At 45.4% G+C, this 12,856-nt stretch overlaps 1 protein-coding gene across 3 annotated transcripts in view; it reads right to left on the bottom strand.

Annotated features, from left to right (window-relative positions):
• TCF7 (transcription factor 7) overlaps window positions 1-1,435 on the bottom strand; it is a 69,732-nt gene extending 68,297 nt beyond the window's left edge. For all 3 annotated transcript variants that reach the window (XM_066560223.1, XM_066560222.1, XM_066560224.1), the window contains exons 1-3: window positions 1,238-1,435; window positions 1,067-1,133; window positions 574-680 (exon numbers count right to left, since the gene is read on the bottom strand). In XM_066560223.1, coding sequence (XP_066416320.1) covers window positions 574-680; window positions 1,067-1,133; window positions 1,238-1,435 — 372 coding nt within the window. The remainder of the gene's footprint in view (window positions 1-573; window positions 681-1,066; window positions 1,134-1,237) is intronic.
• Between the last annotated feature and the right edge of the window lie 11,421 nt (window positions 1,436-12,856).

Genomic DNA, 12,856 nt, shown 5'->3' on the forward strand with positions numbered 1-12,856 from the left:
AAACGTGAGAACATACAGAATTTCTAAAGCTGATTTAAACTGAGAGGGAAAAACTTTCCAGGAGGAAGATGGGAACAATCCTCCAGCAGTACAAAGCCTTTTCCTGAAAACCTCTATTGCAATTTAAGAGGCACAAGATCCATTTCCTGGGCCATCATCCACAACAGAGCCCTAAGACACAAGCTCAGCTGCGGAACATATCCCTGAACACAAACACAAAGACCAGGAGCTGCTCCCTCCAAAGCCCATAACCCAGAAAAAGGAAGAGACACTCTTCCATGAGATATTAGGATTTGACTGCTGGAAGAGTAAAGCCAAACCTAGAAGATGAGGAGACTGGAAAAGCAGCTCCTCCAGCAAACTCAGAGCGAAGCAGGCGCTTCCTGCCAAGCATCTCTCCCCCTTCCCACTGTTTTACCTTTTGGCTTGGACAGAACAGTGTCCAGCAATTTCAGAAACTGGGCTCCAATTTGTCAAGAAAAAAACATGTGTAGGTGCCTGCACAATATCTGCAACATACTTCAGCAGTGAAAGAGGCCACAAGACTTCTCCATACGGAGAGGAGGAACTCACCAGAGGTGACATAGATCCATTGGGCAGATACGGATCTGAGAGCATCAGAAAAGGGTAACCAGAATAGGCAGATCCTTTATACATCCCTGGGTCCTGATGTTTCATACCTGCTGAAATCAATGCTCCCTGTCAAAATTTGTCTTATGACACGCGACTCCTCCACCTGTCAGGGGTCCCCAAAGAGGTTACAGCATGTTGTGGGCATCTTTTTGTCCCATACTCCTCACAGAAGGTGATGGGGAGTGCCAGGGTCCCCCATGGATGCAGACTCCCACAGTGGCGACACTGGGAAGCCTAGGTGCTATCAGAAGTAGTTTTCCCGCTGGGGGCTGTGGTGACCAGGCTAGCATCCCTCACTCCCAGGGGTGTCAGAGTGATGGGCCGGGGAACCGGGGGACCAAGCACCAGACGGGGCGCACTGGGGAAGACCAACAGGAACCGGGAACGGAGAGAGGGGGACGCACAGAAACACGCGGAGGTTGCTGTGACTAACCATCATCCATGTGGTCCGGGAGCTTCTCCTGGTACACCCTCTGCGGATCCTGCACTCGCCGGAGGGCCTGCACGGGGAGGAGAGAGAGGGGCAGCGCGGGGGCGTGGGGCGGGGGCCGCGCGGGGCGGGGGGCGCGGGGCCGCCGTGCGGGGCCGCTCCGGCCCGGCTCACCTCGGCATCGGCGGCGGCGGCGGCCGGGCTGCCGCTGCCTTCCGACTCGTTCACCAGCGAGGACTTGAGGTCGGCCAGGTCGCGCTCGGTGAAGGCGTTCTCGGGGATCTTCTCCTCCTGCTCGCCCTCGTCCTTGAAGGCCAGCATCTCGTCCGTGGCGCCCAGGTCGTCCCCGCCGCCGCTGCCCAGCTGCGGCATTTTCCTCCCGCCGCTCCCTCCCCGCCGCGCAGCAACTTTCCCGGCGAGTATTGTTCTCCCGGATCAAGCCCTTCGCAATTAGTATTTTTTTTTTTTCTCCCTCAATTATTTTTTTCCTCCTCTTAAAAAAAAAAAAAAATTAAAAACAAAAACTAGCTCCCTCTTCAATTTTTCTCTTTAAAGTTTTTTTTCCTCCTTTCCTTTAACTTTTAAACTTTTTTCCTCCCTTTAATTTTGTTCCCCCTTTCCAAATTCCCTTTAAATCTTTCCTTAAAAAAAAAAAACAAAACAACTAGAATTACTTTTTCCTCGTCACTCTTTTCTTTACCCCCCCTTGTTCCCTCCCCGCTCCGGCGGCCCGCGGGGGGCTCGGCAGGCTGCGGGCGGGCTCGCGTCGCGGGATGCCGGGCTCCACGGGCCCCCCCGTGCCGCCGCCGCCCCCCCGCCCTCCGAGCCCCGGCAAGTTTGGCTGGAGCAGCGGGCGCCGGCGGCTGGCGGAGCACGGAGCGCCCGGTCCGACTGCGAGCGCGGCGGCGCGGCGGGCGAGCGCTGCGACATCAAAGCGGCCGCCGGGTGATTGGCAGCGCCGGGGCGGGGCCGGGGGCGGGCACACACAGGGACACACGGACACACAGACACACAGAGAGAGGCGCGCACACGCGGGCGGGCACACGGAGACACACACGGGCACGCTCGCTGACACACGCGCTGCCGCGCCAAGTCCCTGCGTTAAAGGCGCAGCCGGCCTTTAACACCGCGCTGTGGCGGGGTGACCCCCTCCCGGCCCGGGGGGGCTGTGGGGGTGCGGGGTGGGCAGCGCCGGGGGCTGGGTGCAGCCCCGCGTGTGTGTGTGCACGTCTGTGACACACACGCATCTCTGCTCGCACATCTGCACACGCACCTGTGCCTACCTGTGTGCACACACGGACGTGCCTGCACACACATCTGAGCACACACGCACACATCTGTGCCCGTCCCCATCCCTGCACACACACATCTGCACACGCACCGTGGCACAGACTGGCCTGCAGCCACTCCTGCATGCCCACGGCAGAGCATGCACCTGCACCAGTCGGTGCTGCCTCACACACACAGCTGCAGGCACACAACTCACACACAGCCACACTTACCTGTGTGTGCACACACGTCAGCATGTGTCGGGATCTGCACAGCCCCACACAGGTCCCTACACGGGTGTATGTACAGCTGCACACACACCTGTGCACACACACAGCACACACAGCTGCACATCTGGCACACACGAGCACTCACACAGCAGCACACGGCAGAGGGATCCACACACAGCCCCAGATACACCAGCACAATAGAACATGTAACATGAAAAAGAACATGTAACTGCACACATCAGCACACACAGCTACACATCTGGCACACACAGGAATCTGTACACACACAGCTGCACACACAAACACATCTGCATGCTCACATGCACCTATGAATCTACAAGCACTGATCAGCAGCACATGATAAACACAGAGGACAGAAGGCCAGACATGGTACTGCTGACACACATCAGTGCATGTGTGTGCACACAGCTCACATGAGAACACACCAATGTGTGTGCACACACTGAGACATCAGGACATGTATGTGTGCACAGAGAGACATGCATGAACACACACACGTGTACATAGCAGGACATCAGGATGGGTATGTGTGCACAGAGAGACATGCATGAACACACACACGTGTACATAGCAGGACATCAGGATGGGTATGTGTGTACAGAGAGACATGCATGAACACACACACGTGTACATAGCAGGACATCAGGATGGGTATGTGTGCACACAGACACACCTCAGCACGTGTATGTGTGCACTGAAACTTGTTGGGATGTGTGTACAAACACACACTGCAACACCAGGACTTGTGTGTGTGCACAGACAGACAGACGTGAACAAACACACACTGACACATCAGGGCACGGATACCTGAGCTCAGGCACACACAGCACACGTGTGTACACACAGATAGACAGACAGACAGACAGACACACTGCCCATTGCCAGCTGTGCTGCTGGCACACCCGTGCCACACGTGGGTGCCCCTGGCCACCCTCCGTGCACGCCGGGCACGGGCGGTGCTGCCGCCACCGCACCCTCGGCCCCTTCGCAGCACAGACGTGACGTGGGGTGGCAGAAAATTATTAGTTTTCCTGCCTGGCCCCGAGGGTCAGGAAACAAGAAATTACCATCTTCGCAGCCCATTTCGAAGGCACTAGACACTTGTGTGTCGGCGTCGGAGGGTTTTTTAAGCAGTTCCCATGGAAAAGGAAACTCCCCATCTCTTCTGATCACACACGACAGGTCCTGTGCATGTCTCCAGTAGCTTAAAACAACACACCGATATTTATTTTCCTTAATTAAGATTGCACAAGATAGCCCTGGGTCCTGGAGACTTTGCTACAGACTGTAATGACGCCATGTAAATTGTTTTTTATGACCCAATATACAACATATTGTCACATTCAGCCCTTGAATAGGAAGCTAAAAATCTTGGTCCCTACTTCTCTTGTTAATTAGGGTATTATTACTAGGGATATAATCTCATTACTTTTTGGGGAGGAGAAGAACTAGTTGGAGCCACTTTGAAAAGTACTTGAATATATTTAAATGGAGCAAAATCTGTCTTTCTGCTAATTGCTGATTTTGCATGACATAGAATTATTGCTCTGATTTTGGGGCACAGTTGATGCCTGGCTGAAGAAGATGGGAAGGATGCTGTTTGCTTTTTTCCTGCTTAGCTTTCTCCTCCAAATGAATAAACTGCCCCATAGGAAACTCCGTTGGCAAATTTCCATTCTTTTAAACATCCCCAAAATAAAACAAGATGCAGCCACTTTGAGGAATAATCATTTGAATGAAATATTTGCTACTTTAAGATTTTTTTTCCTTCTTCTTTCAGATGATCCTCTTGTTTTGCATGTGAAAAAAATCGTCTGAGATTTACAGCCCTCCCAAATGGAGATAAAGCCTTGGCAATGAGTTGGAAACCTGTTGTAATCTGTGATCCAGGAAACAAAGAGCCTCATTAATGCAGAGACTTTGGTGAGCCTTTGATGTTAGCTAGCATAGCATTCACTCTCAGTTCCATTTGCATTTAAACATTCATAAAAACATCATCTCTGCTTCCTTTGCCTTAAGCAATTTAGGAGTAAAGTATAGCTTCTATTTAAAGAAACCCACTGTGGTGAGGCTTAGAATACAAATATCACATAATCTTCAAGCAGAGCAAATATTTTATCCTACATTTCTGGTGGGCACATTTAATAATATTATATGTAAGACCCAAAATAAAACATCCATCTTATTTTCATTAACCTTACACCACATACTTGAGTCAAAAGAGAAAACGGGCCCTGTTAATTCTAAATATACTACATACCAATTTGTGGAAGGAAGAGAATCCACAGGATTTTACATTATTGACAAGAGCTGAATTTTTGAAAACTGCATGCCTACAGCAAGGTGCCTAAATCTGTATTTAGGCACACAGCACTGAAAACTGTGAACAAGTTCAGGTTTATGTATATATTTCTGGACTGCAGAATCTACATCCTGGTTTGAAAATGGAATAGAAAAATATTTTTTTAAATTTATTTTTAACAGAATCAGAGAAGTAAAATACAAAAAAACCCAAACCAACAGCAACAACAACAACAAAACAAACAAAAACCACCCAAGAACCCAAAAAACCAAAAAGCCCCACCAATCAAACAAACAAATGAAAAAAAACCCCAAAAAAGACCAACCACCCCCCCCCCCCAAAAAAAAAAAACAAACAAAAAACCCTAACACATGAAAATTTTCTTCCAAGAGAAGGCACTGTTGCTCCCAGATGGCATCTTAAGGGAATGACAGTATATGGGGAATTTGAGGAATCACTTACAAAGCAAAGGCCTGTCCATCTTGTTATCTTCACAAGTATTATTCCCCAACACACCTAGGGGAAGTGGAACAGTACAAAAAATACTGTAGTTGCTTGTCTTCACATTTGGAAATATTCAGCCGGGGTTGTCCATGTTTCCTGTACCCTTAAAAGTAACCAAGCAATGGAAATTGATCCTGTGACACACTGGGAGTCCTTGATATTCCCCCTCTTACAAGCAAATACAAGAAAATCTTTAGGTTTGGTGCTGTGAGTCAGTGTAGCCTGGTGTTTGAAGCATTATAAGCAAGTTTCCTATATGATGAATATCCAAAATTAAAAACTGAAATGGAAAACACTTAAAACCAACTTTACCTTGGATAAAATATTTCTGGAGCTGGATCAAAGGAAAACAAAAAGCCTGGCTTACTTGTCAGATCATATCTGCACTGAACTTCAAGGTTTGATTTGTATTATTTACATGGAAAAGGTCCCAAGAAACCAATTTGGCACTAAATATCTTCATTACGTTTTTTCGCTTGTATGGGTGATTAAATCAATCTAGGGTTCCTGTTTTAATTTTATTTGAAAGGTGCAGCCATCTGTGAATTGAGGAACTTTTCTGATGTCATCTTTGTGCTTCAGACATACTTTCTCCCCTCCTTTTTAATTATTTTTTTTAATAAGGAAACTTTTAAAGGAGCATGTTTGCTTTACTATTAGAGTTTCTAGCTGTCCTTCCAGTAACTATTTAGAATTAAGGGTATATAGTAACATTTTGGAACATTTTAACTGTAACACCTGCAGGTAACAGTAAACCAGATTAAAATATAACCAAGTCTGTCTGTTAGTCTGCCTGTTCCTCATCTTGCGTTTATCAACATGTTCCCTGAATGCTGTGTGTGAAACTCAGCACATGTATTTTGCACCATGCTATGCACAGCAGCACTGTGTGGTTTTACACCTTAGAGTAAATGAAGCCTCTCCTTTAAAGTCCATGTAAATGTTGCCTCTGACTTCTCCTAGACCAGGGTTCCACCTTCTGTACTTTAAAAGGGCCATCCTTGGATTTATTTTATTTAGGGGATTTTCTTCTCTCTCTCTTTTTTTTTTTTTTTTTTTTTGTTGTTGTTGTTTTTGTTTTTGTTGTTGTTCATTTGAATTATCAGTTTGCAGTAGCTCCCATTTTACTGTTTGGACACATTTTGTCCTTGCACACAAGTTCATTTAATGAGGGTGAGGAACACATCTACCCCTGGCAGGTTAAACATCCTACATCAGCTTTCCTATTTCATTATATTTGCAGCAAACATATGCATATACAAATCCAAATATGCTTTAATTTAAACCCAGATTTATTTCAGGGTTTTTTTGTTTGTTTGGGGTTTTTTTGTTTTTGTTTTTGTGTTGTTTTGGTTTTTTGTTTGTTTGTTTTGTTGTTTTGTTGTGGTTTTTTTTTTAGTCTATTAATCAGTTCTCCACTAACAGAAGAACCTTCTAAATATTTACCATCCTTTTGGAGAAAAACATGAGCACAACCATCCCACAAGGATGGCTTGACTGATAGATTGGCAGGGCAAACATTTCAGATGAGACGGATGAAAACTTCTGTGCGGGATTCCAGCTGGGAGCAGGAGCTCCTGGAGGACAGGCTGGTACCAGCTGAACTAATCCTGGCAAGTGACCAGCGTAAATCAGGGCACTGAAGGCTCTGTTTTGCCCAAAGGGGTTTACACTGGTGTAATTACCTCAGCATAGTCATAGCAGGAACATTTCCTTAGTCTAGACAAGCTCTAATACATAAAATAGATCTATCGTTTGCAGCTGAAACATCCCGACCCAGCTGGGCCGGGGACAAGGCTCTGCTGTCCTCTCCTCAGCTGCTCTGTGCCCAGGTACAGCAGGATTTGGGCTGCAGCATCCTCCAGGTTGGTTGGTCTGTGACAGAAAAAAGGGTCATGCAGTGGCTCAGCCATTTCCTGACTGGATTCACTCTTAATCTTAAGGGATTTTAAGTGTTTATTTGACTTCATGCATTGATCTAAATGTACTTACAGGATTCCCTGACAGAAGTTTGCTTTTAAACTACCAACAGAAAATTGACTCCCTGACACTGCAATATTTAGGTTGCTTTTCAATATCTACAAGATTTTCTGGAAATGCTTCTAGCTGCTAGGACTGAAGACTCCATTTTTCCCCTTTGGGAGTCAAGTAGCAAAGGTAGCAAAGGTGACTGGGGCCAGCATCCTGCTTTCTCCAGGAAAAGAGGATAATCTCTCAAAAGACTTCATCAGATGCCAAAAGCCATGGTGTGAAGTCCATTTTTGAGCCTGTGATCTTAGTATGGCACAACATGGCACAACCCATCATCAACTTTACCAATTTTTGGTTTTTTACCCTCTGTTCTGATTTTGTCAGGTTGTAAGACCATCTCTTCAGGCAATTTTCACTTAACAAGTCTTTTCTTTGCTTATGATACCCATAACACTTCAGATTATTAAATGATTTAAAAAGACTAATCTGTTTTTCACTCTGTGTTTTTGCTCACCTCTTGCTGTTGGAACTGGACCAAGCAACTGGCATAGCATTTAATATTTCTTATTACTCTCACTGTCAGGTTCTCAGGCGCTTGCCCAATGCTGAAAGATCTGAGGTTCAAACAGGAAGGAACATGTTTATTTGTTTACAAAAACACTTTTCCAGGGCTGCATCCTGTGGTCACACAATCATCCAAGGAGTCCCTGCTCCGATGACTCATTCCTCTAAATTAAAAGGATCCATGAGCACGGATTTGCAGAATCACACTCATTTCTTCCACAACAATTTTTACGTAAACTATAGGGAAAAGTATGTTAATTTTTCAGGTCTATAACACTTGATTTTTTACCAAACCAAGGTACAGGGCTGCTTTTTTCTCCTAAAGCGTTCTTTACATTTTAAGCAAACCTTACAACCCATTGGAAGTAGCCTCTCCCTGTGCATTTGCTACAATTCACATAAAGTACACTTTGTCCTGGGATTCCTGTTTGAACACTGGATGGGACAAAGTACAGGGGAAATCCAAATATTGTCCTTTTAGCTCAGGCTCTGCTCAGACATGCTGTCCAGGCTGCAACTGAGCCTGGTTAAGAGGTGGTGATCCAGACCCATCTTCCTACTGCTCCTTCCCTGGAGTATCTCCCACCAAGGGTGTTCCATCAGACAGGGCAGTGTAATTTCCCACATAGGCTCTCCCCAGCTTGCTTTTGTCTGAACGAGCTCATTTCTAAAGGACAGCTCTGGTGTTAAAAGAGTCAGCAGGGGGAAGTGGTGGAGCCACCATTCCTGGCACCTCCTGTTCAAAAACCAAGTTAATGTGACACTTTGGAATGTGATTTAGTGTGCATGGCTGAAAGTTGTTCTTGATGATCTTGGAAGTATTTCCCAACCTTAATGATTCTGTGATTCTGTGATTCATTTTGAAATTTTAGGAATTATTTGGAAAAATCTAGGTTAGGTAGATCAGAAGGTGACAATAGGGCTGGATGGCAGCAGTGAACTGCTGAGGTGAGTGATAGCAAACAGTGAAACTGGTTTTAGTTGTGGTGACCTGGGACATCTGAATGGAAAACTGCTCTCTCTGGATGCTTGAGAGGGCAGTAAAAGGAACAAGATCCAAACCAGAGGCTGCCTCAGCAAGAGGTCCCTGCAGGGACTGGTGCTCCTGAGGAAAAGGGGAAAGGGCTGGCTGCAGCTCTCTCTGTGATCCCACATTAGCACATCAAACTCGTGCAGAGCAGGGCTGGAGGCTCTGGCAGCTCCTGCCTTGCACCCATTTGAGTCCCACGGCAGGAAACCCTCCCTGAGCCTCTGCAGCCTGACCAGCTCTTCCCCAGAGCCAGAGCCACGCAGAAAGAAAGGGGGAGTGAAATGGAAGCAGCTGCTAGGAAGTGAGAATAAAGGGAAATTGTCAGGATAATGGGGGTGGGATAGAGTGGCCAGATCAGAAACTAAAGGAAAATTATTCCAATGTCTGAAATTATTGACCCATGTGACTTGGGGTGTATTGGCCACTTCTGATACATCCAGCATCACTCCAGACCCACACCAAAAGATGAGGTTTTTTCCTGCAGGGTTTGTTTTTTTTTTTTTTTTTTTTTTTATGATTGTTAGTGACAAAGAATAAAATTATTGAAGAGATGAAGGGGCAAATGAAGCAGGAAAAAGAATAGGGGATTAGGTGGATGCTGAATTTATAAATGTTCACACCAAAATTATTGAAAGAAAAAGTAGGAAAGAACTGAATCATTTATTTTAAAATCTGAAGTCATCAAGGCAGAGCTTTCTGTTACTGTATGCAGAACACTTAATTTCTGACTTGGAATATATTTTTATTTATTTTGCAGACATCATACCTTTCAGATCTTTACTGGTGACTTTCTCAGGCACACTGACTGGGAACCAGGCTGAGGTTGTCATCATTGTGCTTTTCTGTACTTCAGACTGAAAAATGAAAGGAAGGTGAGGACATGTGAAAGCAGAAGAGAGGATTATATTCCTGTACACTTATGACACCCCCTCTGTCCTTGATACTTCCCTCTTGCCAACAGGTTTTTCACTTGCCCCAGCTCCGATGGATGTGGAGGAGCTTGAGCAAAGCACAGCAGGGCTGCTCCTCTCATACCAACTTCTGAGCACTTCCAAAGTGGCTATAAAGAAACCAGATTAAAGCAGCATTAAAAGCTGTGTTACAAATCCTACCATATTAAGCAATACAATTCTAATAGCTGTTTTGGGCTAACTGAACAGAAGGGGTACCTTGGAGTTGAACTGCATGTTTCAACAGTATGTTGTTCTGAAAAGTGTTGTATATGTGCCGACATCCGCTGCTGGCATGTGTACAGACTGGAGCTTGCCAGCTCCTCCTAATCTGGAAAGAGGAGACATGCAGTGTTAAATACATGTGTCATCACCAGCCATTCCCTCCCTCCCCCCAAATTTTATCATTTGGTTGTGCAACACATTTGAACCAAGTCAGCCCATTTAGTTTAGATGAACTCAGGCCAAGTAACTGTACTGGAGCTGACTTCAGAGGCTTGAGAGGAACTGCTGGTGTAGCTCGTCCATGAGTAAATGCAAACACTGTGTTATGATCCTTACTCTACTCCTTAGACAAAGGCCTTTTGGTAGGGCTGCTGTTGGAAGGAGGGAGAGCCCCTGAGAAAACAAACTGCAGCTCATTGCATCAGATGACTTTTGACTCCCATCTTGTTAAACCTTATGGGCAAAACAGGGTCAGGTCTAAGCAGGGCTGACAAAGAGGACTCCAAGGAAATCCATGCTGTGAGGGGTGGTTTTGGTGACTCAGTAGGTGACCTGGGTTTTTCTGAGTCAGAATTGAACCAGTGTGCTCTCATGACGTTAGTGCACCGCAGCTTGGGATGTGTTTTAGACTGACAGCCTGCTACTCATGCCAGTAAGGGTCCTGGGGGACTTCTGTCCTCATACAGAGAGTGATTTTAGTCTCCTGGTTGAAGTCCAGCTGTATGAATTGTGTTTTGCCCAGTATCCACTTTGTAGGGTGTTAGTCACTGCCCCCTTTAAGGCTGTGACCATGGTTCCTACCACAGCCCATGAGTACAGGTGGAGCTGCACTTTTAACTCACCAGGTGGAAGTGAACACCTGGCACCTACAGCATCAGCTGCACAGTATTTAAGGAGGGGTCTCAGGGCTCCCTCCCTTCCCTCTGACGATGGCTGAGCACCAGTGGTGAGTGAGCTCAGTGGTTTAAACAAGCTTGAGTGCTGTCCCCAGGGGCTGGACACACTCCCTGGGGCTCTTGGGTGACTGGAGCTGTCTTGCATGGCTCTGAACTGCACCACCAGCACTTCACTGGCAGTGGGGTGTGCTCAGGAGATACCCACAGCTCTCCTCTGGTTTATTTAAATGGCTTTGCTGTTCTTTATATAGTCCAATAAGTGGGCTGAAAAGAGAAGGCCTGAATACAGTCAGGAATACAGGGTATATCTTGGTGGACCCTGGTCCAGACTTTAGCTCTTGGGACCTTCTGTTTTAGTCTGTATGTGGGCTTATTTTGTTAATTCAGTGGTGAATCTGTCCTGATCCAGAATGATGCAGCAGCATCAGACGGTGCCTTTCTGAGGGCTATGGAGATGTGGAAGGTGTGCAGTTGCCATAGGCAGTTTGTTAACAAAGAGAAGCTGTGAAAAGTTTTGATGATTAGAGAAGAAAGCACAGAAGCAGAGACTTTAGAAGGACAAGAAGAAAAAGTATGTAAAAATGTGATCCCCCATTTTAATGGCTAAACATGAATTATGTTATGAGATGCTTTCATCTTAGTATAGGTTAGCATTCCCTAGCTTTTTATATTTGTATATAAATATTTTTTCTTGAAGTAAAGTCAGCCTAATTGGAAGTAAGAGCCATTCTATGTCATTTATTTTAATACTCTAATATATTTCCCCTAGTTAATCATTGCTATTTCTAAATATAAATTTCCTTTCCTTTTCTTTCAAGTCACTTAAAATGAAAGGGCCTGCTTTACTCTTTGACCTTCTCTAACAAGCAGACCCTTGAAATGCAGAATTTCCAGAAAGCAAGCTGTAGGAACTACAGATGGATTTAGTAAATTACAGCCTGCAGATGAATTGTATGAGGAGTCAGTTTGGGATGGAGGCTTAAAATACACAGAAATTTTCTGTGCTGTAGCTTTTTTCTTCCTGTCAAACACTGCCTGGTAAATGCATAACTCATGTGATGTTGGCTTTCTGCACGGATTGATTTGTAAAAGCTATTCCATCCCAAATTACCAGCTCTTTGGGTCCCAGCCTACAGCCCTACTCAGCCAGGAGACTCTGTCCTTTAGGTATGTTTCGGTATTTTGCATTTCTTTTATTTGCTAAAGCTATTCTGACAAACTACTTACCCTGATCAGCAGATTCTAAAACCTGTTTGTGGTTTCCCAGGGATTTCATAGACAAATTATTAGTGCATGTGTATTTGCAGGACAGGTGACTCCTAAATGATAAAAATGTAGTTTATAATCAAAGTGCCTAGCTTGTAACAATAATCTTGAGCTAGGCATTTGCTTATCTCCTAATGTGTTAATCCTTTTAGGATTAACAACTCATTTTTCAAAAGCATGGTCTTGGTTCTGCAGACCTTGTTGACATAACTTAATCTTTGTGAGTTCATGAGATGCAGTTGTGTGCAAGGACTGCAGGAATGGATGGTCACCTCAAGAGGTTTCCTCGATGTGATTTAGCTCTTGCTCTGGGGTGTGAAGCTCCATAATGTATGTGATGCAGAGCAGAAGCAGTAAGTTGTCATTGTGATCAAACACAAAGCCTCTGTGGGGAAGAATAAATTATTTGCATGGGTGTGATGAATGCTTGAAGGAATTTGATAAGTGGCATGTTGAGCACTGGGAAAATTTCTGAATATGATCCACGTTGTTCTTTGCAGTGTCAGAAACTTAACATGGGCTGTCATCCCTAGCTCTGGTTATTGCACAGTTTTATTAAAGGTCT

Source organism: Molothrus aeneus, chromosome 15 (genome assembly GCF_037042795.1).
Source record: "Molothrus aeneus isolate 106 chromosome 15, BPBGC_Maene_1.0, whole genome shotgun sequence".
NCBI lineage: Eukaryota > Metazoa > Chordata > Aves > Passeriformes > Icteridae > Molothrus > Molothrus aeneus.